Here is a 17,358-nt window from a genome sequence, read left to right as displayed (position 1 = left end):
CCCGCCCGGCTGCAGGGCGGGCCGGCGGCCGGCGCTCTCCCGGGGGCCAGCCCCGGCCCGGAGGCCCGGCGGAGCCCGCCGGAAGGCGGAGCGCACCTCCCGCCCCGCCCCTCCGCCGTCCCCCGCCGGCTCCCGGAGCACGCCAGCCCCGAGGGAGAGGTACCGGCCCGCCGCCGCGGCAGCAGCACGGCCGCCGCTGCTCAGAAGCGCGCAGAGCACGGCCGCCGCCTGCGCCAGGAGGCAGCTTTAAAACCGGGTTGCGCCTGCTGCAGATTTCACCCTCATCTGCCCGGAGCTGCCGAGGAACAAAGATGCAGCAGCAAAAAGCCTGCGTAAAGATGACTTTTGGGCTCCTCCACATCTCCAAGGGCTCTGCCAAGAACAGAGATGACTCCTGCAGTGGTACGGTCTCAAAACAGGCTTTGCTTTTCCCTTACCTGCTGGTCTACGGAGCTGCCCAGCATCCACAGACTACCCAGCGATCAACACAGGCTCTCCTCCCCTTCTGACTGGCGCATAGATTCCCAGCTGCTTTGCTTTTACCTTAGTCCAGAACCAAAATCTGTAGATACGCTTAGCTTATCCACCTATAACAGCCTTTTAGCTCCAGGACAGACTAGCAGGACCTTCGTGGGAGTACGGCAGCAGCAGGCCCCTCTCTCCACATCAGCCAAACATCCACCTTGTCGCTGCCCAGTGTTACAGCAAAATGCAAAAGCTCTTTATTAAAAAAGCAGAGCAAAACGCAGTATGAAAAATCACAAAGACAAACCAACCAGTCCACACAAAGTTCCATTTTCCAGTTGCCTCTTAAAATACATACTGCAAGTCCATTTCTCCCACCACAGACTCACTGGAGAAACTTAACAGGAGGCTCTCACGCTGCTGTCCTGACAGAGGCCTCCACCTTCTCCGATTCAGACCCTTGCATCCCTTCCCTCTCTCCATGCCACGTGAGGACGCGTGCTGCCAGGAAAAGGAAGCACCTTCTCCCCTTGGTGCTCAGAGAAGCAACTGCCCAGCGGCGAGTCGGAAGCGTCGCTGCTCTCCAGGTTAAGGCCCCGAAAACAACACTGGCTCCAGGATCCTGAGAAGCCAGCAGGACAGTTTGGCCATTTGTCATAGCGGAATGAAATCCTGTTGCATTTTGGCCACAAGATCTCCAGCCAAGGGCTGCAGTTCACAGTGAGGAAGCACAGACGCTGACCCCCAGCACCCCAACCCACCCCTTTCCAGGCCAGTTGGTGTCGTAGAGGCTTGAACCACGGCCGAAGCCCAGCTGACCAACAAGGATACGGCTAGCCACTGCACAGCAGCCCCCCTCTGCACGGCTCTTTCTATATATAATGAACGCGTATCTACTGCCCATCACTACAGCCAGGGGCACGGAGGGGCAGGGTAAAAGAGCCAAAGTGAGCCCTGTCAGCCACTGCTTCCATCTGTAAGCACCGGGTATAAAAGCACAGGCGGGTAAGATCTGGTGTTTCTAGCAGCTTTGGGATCCCATGAGCAAAGTAACTGGCTCCCACCTACAGGGAACTGTAAACAGTGCTGCCCGTCATTTATCAGGTTTCACTGTGAACAGCCCTGGCATCCAAACAAACGCTTCAGAATGACCGCTGCCCAGGGAACATACAACCCCCTGGTAACAACAGGGTGTGCCGACAGACTGGTGCTGTATAAAAGGACACAGAAACTACTTTGAATGCTGTAGCAGTGCAGGGGAAGGGCTCCGTATCATGAACTCAGACCCACAAGCCTCTATCCCAGCCCTGGACGGTTCTTTCCTCCTCTCCTTTTTGCAGTCGGGAGCAAGATTTCTGAAGAGCAAGAACAATTTTTCTGTGTTTGCAAGCCTTCGTGTCACCCCACCGTGACAAAACTGTCCCACTTAGAAAGAAGGGTCTGTACCTGAGTTGCTCACCCTCTTCCTGACAGCAGGTATCTGGATTCTTTAAGCCATGCTCTCATTTCCTAGAACTGTGGGTTCCCAAGGGGGAGCCCTGCACATATGCCATGATGGCATTCTGCAAGAAACTTGCTCGCTGGGCCTCTTCTTCCCTCATCCTGGAGATGTCAGCCTCTTTCATTCTCAGCTTCTCCAGCAGCATAGAGATTTCCCCTTCTTTGTCCAGCAGTGCCTCGCGGTGGTTACTTGATAGGGCTGTGAAAGAAGAGCAGCATTAGTAAAGAAAATTAGAGAGTTCCTAGAATAACCAGGAACGACACGTTACGAGCACAGCCAAAGGCAATGGAAGCAGGCCGATCAACAGGCACACGAGAGAGGCTGCATGAGACAACGTGAGAGGTTTTGCACAGACAAGATGTTACACTTCATTGCGCAGGAAATCCAAACATTTTGCTTGCTGTGCAGCTTTGGGTAGCTATTTGAGTCTTGGTCTCTATAAACCGAGGACAAGAATCCCTGCAAATACATCAGGATGGAGGGTACGCTTTATGGTTGTATGCACAGGCAGGAAGCGCCCTTGTCAACACCTGCAAGCGTAGCTCAGTTCCAGGCCCACTGAAGGGTAACCCAGCATTACCATTTGAGAAGCACGAAAGGATCCATCACCTTTCAGCTGTCTCTCCAGGGCTGCAATCTTCTCTCTCAGCCCTTCCTGTGCCGTGCGTTCAGCCTGCAGGTGTCCAATTTGCTCCTGTAATTCCACTTTCACTTTATTCACCTCTGTCACTTTCTCCTCTTCTTTACTGTTCAGGTCCTGACACACAAAGACAAATCCATGAATAACCAAAGAACCTCAGCAACCTGTTCTGCCCCTGTGGTGACCATATTTCTACTCCAGTCCCAGTTACCTGCTGAAGTTCCTCTAGCCGCCGTCTGAGTCCATCAGCATGCAGGCTCAACTGATTGGCTTTGGCTTGGGCCTCAGCAACCATTTGTTTTTGCTTAAGGCAGCAGTTCTGAGCTTCATCCCGTGACTCAGTCATCAGCCGCAGCTTCTCTTCTAGGTATTCTAGTCGTTGCTGCTGTACGACACAAAGGAAAATGAAAATACATCAGTGCCATTCCATTCCCGTGAAGGGATTCTCCCCTTTTTGCTCCCAACACAGCAAACCCTTGGCTGAGGCAACTGGCACTGAAGAACAAGCATAGGACTTAGCCGTCATAGATACAGCACTTTTCCCTTGCATTCAGGAGCAAATCTAAGCTGCTTTCTGTTGCCAGGGAAAACGTTCTGATGGAGATGCTGCAAAGCCCAGCTCACCCGCTGAGAAACAGAGGCACGTCCTTGGTAGAAGCACCAAAGCCACTGCCGCTGTTTACAACTACTGTTCTGTCTTCACTTCCTCCATGTCCCAAATGGCCCTGAAACACTGCTGTATGCAGCTAAGCAACTGCTGTTGTCCCACCACAGACACACCCGGCAGCCTTTACGTGTTTGTAACTCAGTAAAGCATTTTCTTTTGTGATGTTACATATAAGTACACATTCTAATAGTTTTGGTGTATTTTCCTCATCCCTTGTTCTCTTTCACAGGGTGTTGACTTCATTGCCATTTTCACAAAGTTCAATTCTACAGTGACTTTTTTTATCCAGCAGCAGTAGCCACCTGCAGAAATTCCTCTGATTCCAGAGAAACAGGAGCAGCCCATGAAAGCTGCATTTAAACAGAAGGATCGACATCTGGCTGTTAGCTTCAAAAGCTGGCAACTTAAATTAAATCTGCTATGACAATATCCACATCAATTCTGTTACTACTGGAAAGCACAGAGCAGGTGGGGATAGTGGTTACGTTCTGCAGACAATTCAAAGCGGACTTTTCAGAGCTCCTTCCTCAGAAATCACTCTATTTGCAGGCCAGTGAAACCCAGAGCAGGGAGTTACTCAGCAGTTGCCTGAGACAAAAACATAGGCTCGGCAGCCAAATCCACTCCTTCCCACAGAGGCAGGGCCCACAGACAGGTCTTGTCCTTACCTCCTCCAACCGTGCCTGATTCCGGACTTTTATTAACTCCTCCTCTGCCTGGCCTCGCTCAGTGAGTGCAGCTGCTTTGACTTGGCTCAGCTCCTGCCACAGAAACATGAAAGATCATTTCAGACAGAGAAGCTGCATCACTGCAACACTGACCCGAAAACATTAGCAGCTTCCAGTCGCAGGCTACAACGTGACACAGCTCTCTCTCTCACTGAGGGGTAGGGAAAACAAACCCAGATAACTTACCTTTTCTCACCCCAAGACTGCCATCTAAATTCAATGAGAATTTCAGTTATATGAGGGCAAATAATGGGTGAAGCTTTCCAAAGACAGGGGAATAGGAGAGGGCAGCACTGGATCTAGCTGGGGCAACAGACAAGGAGAAATATGCTACGCTACTTGGGACCACATGTGAAACCTGTGAAGTCAAATCCTGCTAAGAATCTAACCATGTTCAATGGAAACTTTATTTTTGTTCAATCAGAACCTACAAGTTTCTCCTCGGAACCTTCTCCTTCCTTAGTCCAAAGCAGTAAAAATAATTTTAGCTGGTAAACTGCTGTTTTCTGTTCCTCCCTCGAGCACATGACAATCTTTACACAGGCCAGCAATGGAAGACTCCACAAAGCTCCCCTGGCAGCCTTCTCCTGCCGCCGCTACCTGAGCATTCCAACGCGCCTGGAGCATCCAGTCTCACCTCCTCCAGAGCTATCCTGATGGCCTCCAGCCTCTGGATCCTGTCCTGCATGGAACGTTCACTGGCCTCAATGTGCTGTGTCATATGATCCACCTGCAAAGCAGCAGAAACCATTTAAGCGAGTGCCAGAAAACCACTCCTATCTCCAGGCATAGAAGCTTGGCCGTTTGGCATGAGAAAGAACATCCTCTCACTGACCCACCTACCACCAAAGAAAAACTCTTACCTCCCTCAGAGTTCCACTAGGAAACTGTAATATAGATAGAATCTGCCCTCTAGAAACTGGGAACTTTAGACAGAGATCCCTCCCAGCCGAGATGAAAGTCAGAGACTCTGAGCTCTCATCTTCAAGTGGTATAAAACACCAGAGATTCATTTTCTAGTTGTAATGTGGCTAAAATCTTCCTGGCCTATGTTTTTTCTTACAAGGTTTTGAAATCTTCAGAGAAATCTATTGGTATAATTTTATTTTTGAGAGATTTCACACCTCAATAAACACTCCAAAGACAGTTGATCACAGCCTCTTGTCCTGTCCACACTCAGACAGAATCCCCCTGAAACATAACAGAGAAGGAACTAGCAAGCTGAGCCCCGTTAAAGGACTGGTTGTATATAGCACGTATGTCTCGATTTCCTCCATTAATGTATCTTTATTTCAGTGAGCATGGCAAGACTGCATGTTCATAATTACCTCCATGCGTAGCAAGAGTGACGCAAGGGCCAGCCTCGTGTACCACTCTGGCCCATACTCTTGCAAGCTACAAAACCTTACTAGCTGGTAGAACGTCTTGTGATCTCTTCAGCTAGGCTTTGCTTGTAGAAATGGCCTATTATTCCCACAGTAAGTCTGAGTCCACTAATTTTTAAACTTGCTTAAGAGCAGCTGACAGCAAACAATGACCTCCAGTGGCACCTGTATGTCAGGACCAAAGAGAGACTAACCTCAGGGTGCTGCAGAAACGCCATTCTTACCTCTTTTAACCGAAGGGATTCCATGTCTTCAAGGCTTTGTTTAAATCTTCTCTTCTCCATTTCCAGGCGTTCTGCAGATTAAAAGCAGGCATATCACAATCATGGCATTCCTGCTAGGCAAGCTATATTTATACTCTATCACAAACGCTGCTACCCTTTCTCCTTGGCTGCCTTGCACCGTTGACTCATGGACAGTAATTCCAACCCACAGGTGTCCATGAGCTGCTTCTGCTCCTCCACTCACCCTCAGCCTGCACGGCCCGCAGCTTCAGCTCTGCTGTTGTGTTGGTCAAGTCTTGTTTTACCTGGAATAGCTGATCCTGCTGAACTTGGCACTTCTTCTGCAACTCATCCACCTAAAAGGAAATTACCACCACAAAGGATTTTCTTTTCCTATTAGTAGAGAAAGTTGGCTGTACAGAACAGCCAACAGAGAGACAAACAAGGACCAAAGTAGAGGACATCTATACAGAGCAGAAGTGAACAATGCCCAAGTCCCATTTCTCAGCCTTGGACTTGCTTTCCTACCTGGTTTTTCAGAAGCAGATTTTTCTCACTGGCAGCAGACAAGTCACGCAAAAGCTTGCCTTCCCGATCAGCACCTTCCTGCAAACAGAATCAAAATTAAGAACCTGTACTCACCTTAGCTCTTGCACTGCCAACCAACTCCACACCCAACTAAATCCAACCTACCCCATAAACACCACGGCTCCTCTCCACACCTAGCACTCACCCGTCTAATTTACACAAGAATTTTTGTCATGGCAGCTGTGGTTAACCCACTAAAAATCATGCTTGCCTGTCCCATCCAACATCCCCCAAATCTGCACTAATGAGGTATGCCCTGGAACCCTGCTCTCAAACCTAACTAGGACTTATCCAGCTCACCTGCTTTTGCTGCTGGAGCTCTGTAAAGTGGCGCTCAACCATGCTGGTTTGTTGCTGTCTTGTGGCATTCAGTAGCTCTCCCAAATTGTGCACCTTCTGCTCAGACAGAGCCAGGGCAGCTTCAGTCATCTGCAGCCTACACAGAGAAACACTTTCCAGAGTCCTTTCTACGGAAGACACTTCCAGCGAGCCCTCTACGCCACATGGTACAAGATGTCAACACATATTTGGCAGTAGATGAAATCAGGCTAGTTAAATGAGGCATTTTTTTGCCCCTGGGAAAAGGACACCGCTTATCTGTGCACCCAGCAGCCTCTGCAAACAGGGAGTGATGTGGGACTTCTGTGAGCCTGGTGTTCTGGTGCCCCATTGCATTCTCCCTGTGTTGTCTTCCACGAGCTGTTTTCCCTGCCTGGACGCCTCCAGGATTTGCCCACTCTCAACAGAACAAAGCTGGCTATTTTATACCACTGCAAGGTCGTTTAAAATTAGGGACAGAATGTTAAACACAGGTAGCAGAAGCGATTTGCTCACTCTGTACGTGAGGGACATATCCACACTGAGGCATGGGATAATGAAACTACCTTTACCTGACAGAATTGAACAAGCCAGGCTCATCAGTGTTTGAAGTCTAACCACTGTCATGTGCATATGGCTCTACACAATCTAACACTGCTTTTGGGCACCTCATTGTTCCTAAGCATACAACCTTGCTGGTCAGGTTCCTCCTTATCTGCAGTGGTTCTCAGAGGATACTGCCAGCTGCCAGGGGAAGCAGCTACAGACTCTTGCCAGGTGTAAACTGGGCAAGGAACGTGCCCCCATCCCCACAATCCTGTTTTTTCCTTTTCACCCTCTGTAATTCACTTGCTCTTATGCCAATGCGCTCTAATTTTCCTTAAAAGCAGGCTAAATATCTAGCGTGGCAAATCCAAAGGCCTGATCTGACTGTAATTTCTGGATATTACTGCAGAACCAAGCGAAACTGTAAGCCAGCCACTCTACAAGACAGATTAACAGCTCTGCTCAGCACTGCCTATAGAGCACAGACAGCGAGAAAGCTAAGGTTTTCCTCCCCCATACTTGGCTTTCAGTGAATTCATAATAGAGTGCTGCTCATCCAACGCTTCTTGCAGCTGGCTGACTTGTGCTGCAGACAGCCTGTATTTGGAGGGAAAAAAAAAGAAAGGAAAAAAAAAAAAAAGGGTGGGTAATTTTGCCAGGAAATGGAGAGGGCCCAATTCTGCTATCCAAGAGCAGAAAGCACTCAGAAATTCAACTCACCTGCCACTCCTGGCTATTTCTTCTCTCTGCTTGTCTATAGTGTCCATCAAATCCAAGAACTGTGAACAAGGCAAACATCAGTGAGAAAATGAACTGTATCGCTTGAAGCATTTACAGTCCATCCTTCTCTTCCTAGTGACAGCTGAAGACAGGTCAAGTCACTCTACTGAAAGCAAGCAAACTGGAGGTTTGACGGGTTCATTAGCACATCTGACTGAGGTCATCAGCTATAGGGAATCTGCACCATTAGGTGTCAGGAGGAAAACGGACTCACATTTCTAGGTTTTCACCACTTGGAAAATATCAAAGCAGTTGCAAAAGAAGAACCAAAAGCACAAATATGGGTGAAAAAACCCACCAAAACTCCTCCAGAATCCAGAGTGAATATTTTCAGCAGGGCATATATCCACACACATACTGTCATGGATTTGATTCCTGGGCAACCTAGCTCAGAGGAAGATCCCAATTTACTAAACCATGCTGTGTGCCACCCATAAAGATGCACATGCAGCTTCAGGTGCACAATAATCCTGTCACTGAGTGTTTCGTGGGGACACTGAGGGAAAGCATAGGATTCCAGCTGCCCCATTTGAACTGCCAAGATGTAAGACTGCTGACCTGCTTGGCCTTCTCATCCTTCAGACTCAAAACCTCCTTGCTGAGTATGTGCGTTCGGTTCTGGGTCTCTCTCAGGATAGTCTGACGGTCTTGGTTGTGATCCGTGGCTTGTTCTGATGCAGAGAGAGCAGGAGAGCATGCACATGTTTCTAAAGCAACAGAATAGCAAGCGCTGCTGGAAGAGATAGCACTCAGGATGACACCTGGCTATCAGAAGCACCAGGACAGTAGCCCTTCTCAGGCTGGCCCACACAGAGAGACCGCTGTCACCTCACAGCGACATAAGGTGGGGCAGAATCGAAGAGAGCTGTGTATATGGGGCAATCAACACCCCAGCCACTGGAGAGCCATTCAGCTCCATGGTGGGAAGGACGACGACAAAGGACATGCTGCATTAACCATATCCAAACTTGGCTACTCAGAGGCAAACTAGAGCCCCAAGTTCTCCCACATTTGCATGGCACAGTAATCTCTAATTCAATCCAAATTATTTTTTTCCTCTTACTGGTACAAGTGACATCCCCAACCTGACCAGCCCTCATTAAAGGACAAGAGGAAGCGATGCAGGCATCGTGTAAATGCTGTTGAGAAAGGGAGGGGCGAAGGGATAGCTCTCTTCTGGAGCAGCAAGTGCCCTATATCCTTCAAGTGCTGATTCTTTCCTGTACAACAAGTAGTACTTACCCACAGCTTTCAGGATGTCACTAGGAACGTTGTTCCCAGCCAGCTCCAGCCTCTTCAGGGTCTTGTTGCTGTGCAGGCAGTTCAGCAAAGCTCGGCCACCCAGAAGCCCAATGTTATTCCAACGCAAATCTACACAGAAAGCAAACTTTCACCTCTGCAGTCACACATCTGAAAAACACAGGGCTCAAGAGAAACCGTGCTCTTTATACATCTACAATGTATATATAACAATATATAATGTATAACTAATCCCAGATGGTCTCAGCACAAACACAGGTGAGTACTGTCTCCCTTTTCAAGATGAATGAGAGGGAGGGAAAATCACAGACAAAGCAGGAAAGGCAAGGGTGAATCTCAAGTGCAGTGAAGTGCAGGAAGCCATTACAGTTCAAAAGGTACACAAGTCTGCCCCTCACATTTTCACCTCATGAGCCTTCCTTCCACAACCACAATCTGTGGATGAGAAAGAACTGGCACCGAGAGCCATGTTTTCCTGAAGGAAATTCTGGCAAAATTCCTTACTAAGGACAAAGCAAGTGTAAAGTAAGTCTCAGAGTCTGGCATGAGGCATGCCAACAGCACCCACAAATGAGAATGAACCTATTTCCCTCCTCCCCTAACAACTGTTCTGCTCCAAGCACACAACCTTCATCTGCAGGTTTGGTTCCAGAGATTCCGATTACAGTTCCCACTCTCCAAAGGCCATGGGACTGTGACCTCTACTCCCTGCACAAAGCCTGCAAAGCACTCCAGACCGACAGGAATTGGGAATGACACTGACCAGTTGGCAGAGATCAGGGCAGGCTGCAACAAACCTGAAGATATATGTGTGCATGCATGCATACATGTAGGTGGGCACAGAACTAGTCACTCTTACCCAGCTCCTGAAGGCTGGCATTTTGTTTCAGTGCCATGGCCAGCTCTACGGCCCCTTGGTGGTTGATCTGGTTATTGCGCAGGTCTAGCCGCTGGAGACAGTTGTTTGCTCCCAGTCCTTGGCAGAAAAAGGAGAAGCCCTCCTCCCATACGCCGAGGTTGTTCCATTCCAAGATTAGGCTAGGGAAAATCAGACAGGATTGGAGTTCATGGAGTCAACGGACAGCTGCAAGAGCTTGAATGACACCTAGGTCGCTGTACCTATTTGAACACCCGGCTCCCAAATAGAGACTCATTTTCAGAGAGCAGGATGCTGCTAGGGCCACGCATCCTCAGAAAAGGCACCTCCAGTTCTCACGCCTTCACCTGTCCCATCCCTCACAAGAAATTGCACCACTCGACATTCCTCCTACCCCAACAAAAAACACCCTCAACCCTTGCCTAATGTTGTGCCCCATCTGGCAGGAATAACAGAAAGAGAGGTAGATACAATTTTTTACCTCCTGATGGATTTGTTCTGCCTAAGAAGTTTTCCCAAAGCCTCCGCTCCCATGGTTCGCAGGTTATTTCCCTGAAACAAAAGTCCCAGGTGATCAGTAGGCTATGCCCTGTCCCAATTCAGCCATCCCATCAAACACCACCAGGCGCACCCCAGCTGTAATGCCAATTTCAGTCTGTCAAAGATGGTTTGAGTAACATTTGTTTCACATATCAGTCAGCTTTCCAGAAAATGAAAGACCCCGGGAGGAACGGTGGATACATACACCATCAGTATTTTGAGGCATCGCGACTGAGAGCTCACAAAAATCACAGGATAGCACAGGATCAGCATGGCCCATGATGGGAGGGAAAACGCTGGTTCTAGATAAGCAGAACCATTTCAACACACTTCATTAAAAAGGGCTCGGCTAGCAATAGCACAGATGAGAAAGAAAGGTGTGACGCGGTTTAGGACTGTAGATTCAAGGGAACAGCTATGTGCCAGAGGAGTACAGGCAGAAAGTCGCTCTCACAGTAGAGCGATCGTCACATCTGAAAGTGCATGCTTAGTTCCAAGCCCCAGCCTAGCTGAAAGACACTGGCAAGCTAGATAAACTCTACAGAAGCGCAAGTCGAACAACTAGTAACTCATTGATGAACAAGAAACCCAAAGAAAAGCCTATATATGCCTCATCTGACCGAGCAGCAAACGACAAAAGACATACAGCAATAACTTCCTATCAAAACAGAGTGACTGAATAAAAACAGACAAAGATGAGCTGCAAAGTAACTTTGGAAAGTTGTGACACGGTGTTAGGGAGGCAAGGACTGGCTCACGTGAGAACAAGGACTTTACAGAAGTACATATCTTGTAGAACAATCCTGCACCAGGACTGTCTAATTCTGATTACGCTTGTGCTATTTCCTTCCCCACCTCTTTGTCTTAATTTCATTCGACCAGACTCACCTTCAAATCTAAAGATTTGACTGTGGTGTTGGAGCAAAGACCATGCAACAGAAGTTTTACACCTGAGTAGAAAGAAAACAGACAGCGGTTTATTTCATACGTGTAACGCTCTGCCTGAGCGGGAAGAGAAAGCATCCTCTCGAACAGCCAGCTCAGCAGACGTGGCTGTGATAAAACATATGACTTAGTAAATGGCCACTGCTGCTGGAAAGCCTGACTCTGAGCTTTCAGGGCAGATTTTTTTTTTGTACATTCTCGGAGAAAGAGGTGCCTGGGTAGAGAACTGCGTGTCACCCTACGTACCCTCCTAATGCCGCTATGAAAATCGCCCGCGTCCAGCCAGGCCACGCCGACAAGATGCTCGCTGGCTTACTTACCCCCGCTCACGCAGCGGGGAGGGAGCAGAGACCCACCCTACCGGCTACGGAATCCCATTCAACGCCTGCTAGATGTACCCATCCAGCGATCAGACCCAGCAGATCACCCTCTGCCTCCTCCCGGTGCGGCAGCCGCCACCGATCCCCTCTACTCGAGGCCAGCAGTAGCAGACGCGCTCTCGAAGACGCGGGGGAAAACACCTCTGGCAACCCAGGGGTTCGTGGCCAGCTACACTGCGGCGGGCCGGGCCAGCCACAGCCCAGGCGCGGTCACCTGCTCGGAAGCGAGCCGCTCCCTGCCGGCCGACGGCCCCGGCCCCGCCGCGGCAGCGCTACCGCCGCCAGGCCCCGCTCGCCCGCGGGCTGCGGCACGGCCCCTCTGCGGGCAGGGCCCGGGCGCCCCGGGCCGCGGAGCGGCAGCGCAGGGGCCGGGCACGGCCCCGCTCCGCCCGCCCGCCCGCCCGCCGTGAGGGAGGAAGGCGGGGCGGCCCCCGCCCCGGGAAGCCGCCGCCGCCGCCGCCGCCGCCGCCGCCGCGGGCCCCGCGCCCACCTTCCTCGCTCAGGCCGCAGTCGCCCAGCGCCAGCTCGGCGAGGGGCGCGGCGCCGGGCAGCAGCCGGCCCAGGGCGCCGCACGTCTCCAGCGAGAGGCTCTGCGCCCCCAGGTCCAGGCGGCCGCCGCCCGGCGCCCCGCCGAGCTCCCGCAGCCGCCGCAGCACGGCCTCCTGCGGCGCCGCGCAGAGCCGCGCGTAGGCCCGCCGCAGCTCCTCCATGGCTACCGGGGACGGCGTGAGGCGCCGCCGCCCCGCCCCCGCCCGGCGCCCGCTTCCGGGAGGCGGGGACCGGCGGCGCGCGGCGCCATGGAGGAGCGGGAGAGCCGCGCCGGCGGCTTCAGGAAGGTGCGGCGGGCCCGGGCCCGGGCGGGGGCTGAGCCCCGGGCTGCCCCGCCGCGCCCCGCTCACCCGCTCTCCTCCCCGCGCAGGAGACGGTGGACCGGCTGCTCCGCCTGCACTTCCGGGACGGGAGGACGCGAGGTACCGGGGCGGCGGCGGCGGGCGGGCTCGGGAGGGGCGGGCCCGGGCCCCCGCCTTCCGTAAGCGCTTTGTCGTGGCAGTGAACGGCGACGCGCAGCTGCTGATGGCGGAGATGCTGAAGGTCTTCGTCCGAGGTGAGCGAGCGCGCGGCACTGGCTCCCGCTGCCGGGCCCAGCCCGACCCCCGGCGGGGCCCGTTACCGGCCCGGGGGCACCCCCGTACCCCCCCCCCCCCCGAGCACCGGCCCGCGGCTCTGCCGCCGCGCCCTGCAAGCCCTCTGCAGCCAGGGCCGTGCCCGGCTCCCTGCCAACGGCCTCCTGCAGGGCCCCGGGGGGCCCCGAAAAGCGGCGCCAGGGCCCCGGGGGGCCCCGAAAAGCGGCGCCAGGGCCCCGGGGGGCCGCAGGCGCTGCATCTCCAGGGCCCCTCCAACAACTCTTCCCTTACGCTCGCACTGCAGAAGCGGCGGCGCGAGCAGCACGGCAGGCGCGGGCGGAGGACCTGGAGAAAGTGGATATTGAGCATGTGGAGAAAGTGCTGCCGCAGCTGGTATGTAACTGTAGAAGCTGACCGGCACCTGAACAGGATAAGGATGTGGGCTGAAGCAGCTTAATCCTCTTCCTTTTGGGGGATGTTCAGGGACCCAGCAGACGTGCTGACTGGCTTGCTGCTCTCTCCTTACAGCTTCTAGATTTCTAGAGGCCTCACGGAGCACACGTGGCCTGCCAGCAGAGGATCCTGACCTGACAGCGAACATCGGGCGCATCCTCAGAGCCTGGCTCTAGGAAGAACAGTCCCAACTTCTCTCTCTGCCCTTTTGCTTCTGTTTCTCCTCTCCTTTACCAAGCATGACAAAGCCCTAGGCAACTGTGCCATCAGATGCCGTTTTTGAAAAGAGGCCGCCGCGCGCTTGTTTTGTAACTCGTTTCCATCTTGCTGCCTCACTCCTTTAACAGTGGCCTGTACTTCACAGCATGGTAAGATGCTGTTGCTTTCTCAGCTAGTGTGAGAAACAGGTGCTGCTGCACAGAGATGCATGGAAAGACTTAATGGCTGGAAATGTCGTCCAAACGTCAGGCTCTCATCACCTCAGCAGGCAGCTGCGGCAGAAACGTTAGGTCCAGCTCCAAGGCTGTCTAATGAATAGGTTGTTAACAGGAGCTCAGTCACGGGCTCTTGCCAAAAGCAGGTAACTGATCTTTATTTTATAAATAAACAGTGTCTGTCGCTCACTACCTTCCAGTATTTCTCCAGGGCTGTGACATCAAAGAATGCTTGGAACCTTTTAACCATTTGATATTCTTCTCAGAAGCTGCTTCCCCTCTGCTATAAATTTGTTCTCACAAAGAAACATCAATAAATTAAAACAGAGTCACCCTCCCTTGTGTAGGCTCTTTGCTGCAATTAATCATCGAAAGTCAAGTTGCTTCAAAGACTTGCAAAGTTTCCCCCTCACCCACCCTCTTCGCTGAATCTTTGTAGGACGAAAGGAAAAAGGACAGAATAACAAACAGCATGTGTGAGAATCCCACATCATGGGACAGCCGGGCCCCTCAGCCAGCAGGGGAGCCGGGGGGGAAGCTGTGAAATAAGAAACCGTACACATGTAGGCAGGACCCACACAACTGAACTGGCTTTGTTGGGAAATACATAGCCGGCTGCACGAAAAGCAGCTGACACCAGCCTGTCTTGAGGATTGCACACTCTGTTGTTGGCTATCTGTAGTCTTTATGATTAGTAATAGCGAGCAATTTTTTTCCCATTGACAGCTGTAGCAGGCGAAGGCTCAGTAGGTCACCGTACTCCTTCAGCCACGGGCTATCAAGGTCATCGCTCAGGACACCAGCCACTTGGAAGCTTCAACTAAAACCACAATTTAATACACATTCTTTCTGATGACAGTACCAGCTTAAGCAGTGCCCCATCCCTCTGCGCTGCAGCCTCTTTGCCAAGACAACTGTTTGTGCAGCTGTACAATGAAACCAATGAAGGAACTGACCTAGTTCAGCCTTCAGCCGCACAACCATATGGTAAAAAAAGGCAATAGCAAAAAAATCCAAGTAATACTACCTTTGAATGCCCCAAAACCCCAGGGATGAGTTTAGCTACTATAGCAGAAGTGATATTGAAACAAATCCAGCTCATCAGGTATCTGCATGTATGGTTCTGTGGCAGAGCAGGAATCCTTGTAGCAACTACCTTAATGAAGAGCCTGCAGTTTTAAATATCGGGGCATCTTGTCCCTCGTAAAGAATGGACAAGCATGGGCAGAACTGACTGAGGTAATGCACGGAGTTAGCAATATGAAGTCTCCTAATCCTCATCCCTGTGCTTAACCCACGAAACTGCCCCAGTAATAATGATGTTGCTGCTTGTGTCCCTAAACTTTTCCTTCTGTTTTCCCACATCAGGTACTTGCAGGTGGTAGTTACGGTGCTAGCTCTTTGTCAAAACTGGTGGAATCAAAAAGGCTAAGCAAATCAGCGTTTGCCTGATTTGACGTTGCCTGTGCTCTTCAAAAAACAAGACTAGCACATCTGAAAGCACACAACTTCCTACCAACCAGACTGCTTCTGTTTATTCTAACCCTGTGAATCGAAAACACCAGCACAATTACACCATCCCCTATCATTAGCTATGGCTATTAGTTGGCCCCCAATATCCTGCATAAAATTCAGCAAAGCAGCTCCAGCTACAGTCTGCCTCCGACTTCTGTGAAATGAATAAGCCTTACATAGCACCTGAACCAAGATACAGATAGTCCTCTGGAGCGTAGGCTCAGCCCACGCTTAATCCACTGAAGTAATAAACCTTAAACATTATTTTAATAATTTTTGTTTTGCTGTAGTATGTCTTTTATAGCCTGGCAAGTGCCAGAAGGGCTTGCTTTCCGCAGTACAGATTTACAGCAGCAGCTGTACGCAGTGCTCTTGCATTCCCCACTGCCAGCGGCCGCACACATTCCCTGTTTATGTTTGGGTGTCATATAAGAAATCAATCAACATTTTTGCTAAAGCATTCTGCTCCCTCCGCTTTGAGTCTCCTTTTTCCTCTTCCACCTTTCTTTCATGCCTCCCCCTCCCTCTGAGTTTCTTCAAAGCATCTGGGAGCATTTGGAAGTAATTAGACCTGAAGCGAAATGTTGGCCAGGCTGGGAGACAATGACAAGTGCCAGGAACCCTGGGTGCCCTTTCTAGCCACTTTGAAGTTCATTCAGATGGTACAAAGCTCCGTTTTGCTTTGTTGAAAAAAAAAAAAAATGGGAGGAAGGGAATGAGGCATGACAGGCCCATTGAAAAGGGAGCAGGTTCCTGTGAACTGACAGAGAAACTGAGTACTGGGGGAAGAAGCATATTATCAAAGAGACCGACAAAAAGGCCTCCTATGGCCACTCTGCTTTATTACATCTACAAATTGTGCAGATGCACACGTAGTTCAGGGAACAATTGTCTATACAGGGAAAATGGAAAACATGTTATCACCGTAACACGGAACCCCAGCTGTCCAATATGAATCACTGATCCATGGAGGAGACTTCAAATAAAATACGGCACCATGGCTACTGTGGCACTATAGAGTTCATCTCCAGTATAAGCACAATTCTAACCAACAATATTCATTCCAGTACAGCATCTGCAGGAGGCAAAGAGCTGGACTAGTGCTTCCCTCTGTACGCTAACTGCACTGCAGAGAACGGCTACTCTGCTGTGGAAACATTCGGACCACAGAAGTCCACAGATCGAAGGTCACGTGAAGAGACCCTTCTACTGGATGGTTTTTTTCCTCACTGTACCTGTGATTGCTGATGTTAATTACATGTAGTGAAAATAAAACACAGAGCTTGGGGCAGAAACCAACTCCACATGCATTCCATTAACAGATACCTGTGTTCTTCGTTAGCAAGATTCTGGCAACTGAAAACAAGAGAAGTGCAGCAGACCAAGAGGTTCACAGGAAAAGCCGATTTGAACTGGTTTAAGTGACCTAAGTGGTTGCTCTTCACTCACTTTCCAGCCATCTATGCCCAGAATTATCAGCAGCACTAACCCTGGCCAGCAAGAAGCAGAGAGAAGTCTTGTTCTAGGCAGCATTTAACTATAGGTAAAACTGAATCGGATTGTATCTTGCTGCTAGAATTCAGGCAGCTAGACTCAAGTTATATCTGAAGGCAGAGCTGGGAAGATTTGAATTTAAAAATATGGATAGAAACAAAGTCCTTCACAGAAAGTAAATAGGAATTACTTCCCCCTTGATTCTCTATTCATACTATTGGCATGCAAGAAACCTTAAATTTAACCTCTAACCTTGCTTCTGTAGTCACAAAGACCACAAACAGGCCTTCCACTCCCCCAAAAGGTGAAACTGGCATCTGAAATAGCAATTTTCTATTTATAACTAATGTTCATACAGATTAGAACTCTCCAGGGCCACCAACCATTTCTTACACATTCTGAATAAGTTCATCAGGAATGAGGCACAGCTGACTGCTCACTGATCCAGCAGCCCAGAATGTTTCATCTCTTCCCACCTACAAAATAAAAATAAG

At 50.6% G+C, this 17,358-nt stretch overlaps 3 protein-coding genes across 12 annotated transcripts in view; 1 reads left to right on the top strand and 2 right to left on the bottom strand.

Moving 5' to 3' along the window:
• Nucleotides 1-266: 266 nt before the first annotated feature.
• Nucleotides 267-17,318, bottom strand: LRRC45 (leucine rich repeat containing 45). 7 transcript variants are annotated; one of them, XR_015703337.1, is made up of 18 exons: nt 12,335-12,554; nt 11,408-11,469; nt 10,461-10,531; nt 9,962-10,140; nt 9,085-9,213; nt 8,401-8,549; nt 7,783-7,841; nt 7,582-7,659; nt 6,499-6,634; nt 6,139-6,216; nt 5,855-5,966; nt 5,611-5,681; nt 4,639-4,731; nt 3,942-4,034; nt 2,818-2,991; nt 2,576-2,723; nt 1,912-2,164; nt 269-1,820 (listed from the first exon to the last, which is right to left on the bottom strand). XR_015703337.1 is itself a non-coding variant. In XM_087751191.1 (17 exons), the coding sequence occupies exons 1-17, from the start codon at nt 12,552-12,554 to the stop codon at nt 2,093-2,095; spliced, it is 1,953 nt and encodes a 650-aa protein (XP_087607317.1). In that variant the 3' UTR covers nt 267-2,092. The 7 variants fall into 7 exon arrangements, 6 of the variants coding, with proteins under 6 accessions (XP_087607317.1, XP_087607314.1, XP_087607316.1 ...); XM_087751191.1 differs by having other exon boundaries at nt 267-2,164; nt 2,547-2,723; XM_087751188.1 differs by having other exon boundaries at nt 272-2,164.
• Nucleotides 12,548-14,192, top strand: CENPX (centromere protein X). Of its 4 annotated transcripts, none has more exons than XM_087751206.1 (5): nt 12,548-12,680; nt 12,764-12,815; nt 12,896-12,949; nt 13,273-13,361; nt 13,497-14,192. In XM_087751206.1, the coding sequence occupies exons 1-5, from the start codon at nt 12,642-12,644 to the stop codon at nt 13,509-13,511; spliced, it is 249 nt and encodes an 82-aa protein (XP_087607332.1). In that variant the 5' UTR covers nt 12,548-12,641; the 3' UTR covers nt 13,512-14,192. The 4 variants fall into 4 exon arrangements, with proteins under 4 accessions (XP_087607332.1, XP_087607330.1, XP_087607331.1 ...); XM_087751204.1 differs by having other exon boundaries at nt 12,549-12,680; nt 12,913-12,949; XM_087751205.1 differs by lacking the exon at nt 13,273-13,361 and having other exon boundaries at nt 12,549-12,680; nt 12,913-12,949.
• Nucleotides 16,193-17,358, bottom strand: part of ASPSCR1 (ASPSCR1 tether for SLC2A4, UBX domain containing) — a 50,190-nt gene continuing 49,024 nt past the window's right edge. The window contains exon 16 of the mRNA XM_087751196.1: nt 16,193-17,340. Coding sequence (XP_087607322.1) covers nt 17,327-17,340 — 14 coding nt within the window. The 3' untranslated portion in view covers nt 16,193-17,326. The remainder of the gene's footprint in view (nt 17,341-17,358) is intronic.

The sequence above is a fragment of the Nipponia nippon genome, unplaced genomic scaffold (assembly GCF_047370975.1).
Source record: "Nipponia nippon isolate SJK-2023a ecotype South Korea unplaced genomic scaffold, ASM4737097v1 scaffold_14, whole genome shotgun sequence".
Lineage (NCBI taxonomy): Eukaryota > Metazoa > Chordata > Aves > Pelecaniformes > Threskiornithidae > Nipponia > Nipponia nippon.
This window is presented reverse-complemented; position numbering and strand designations above follow the sequence as displayed.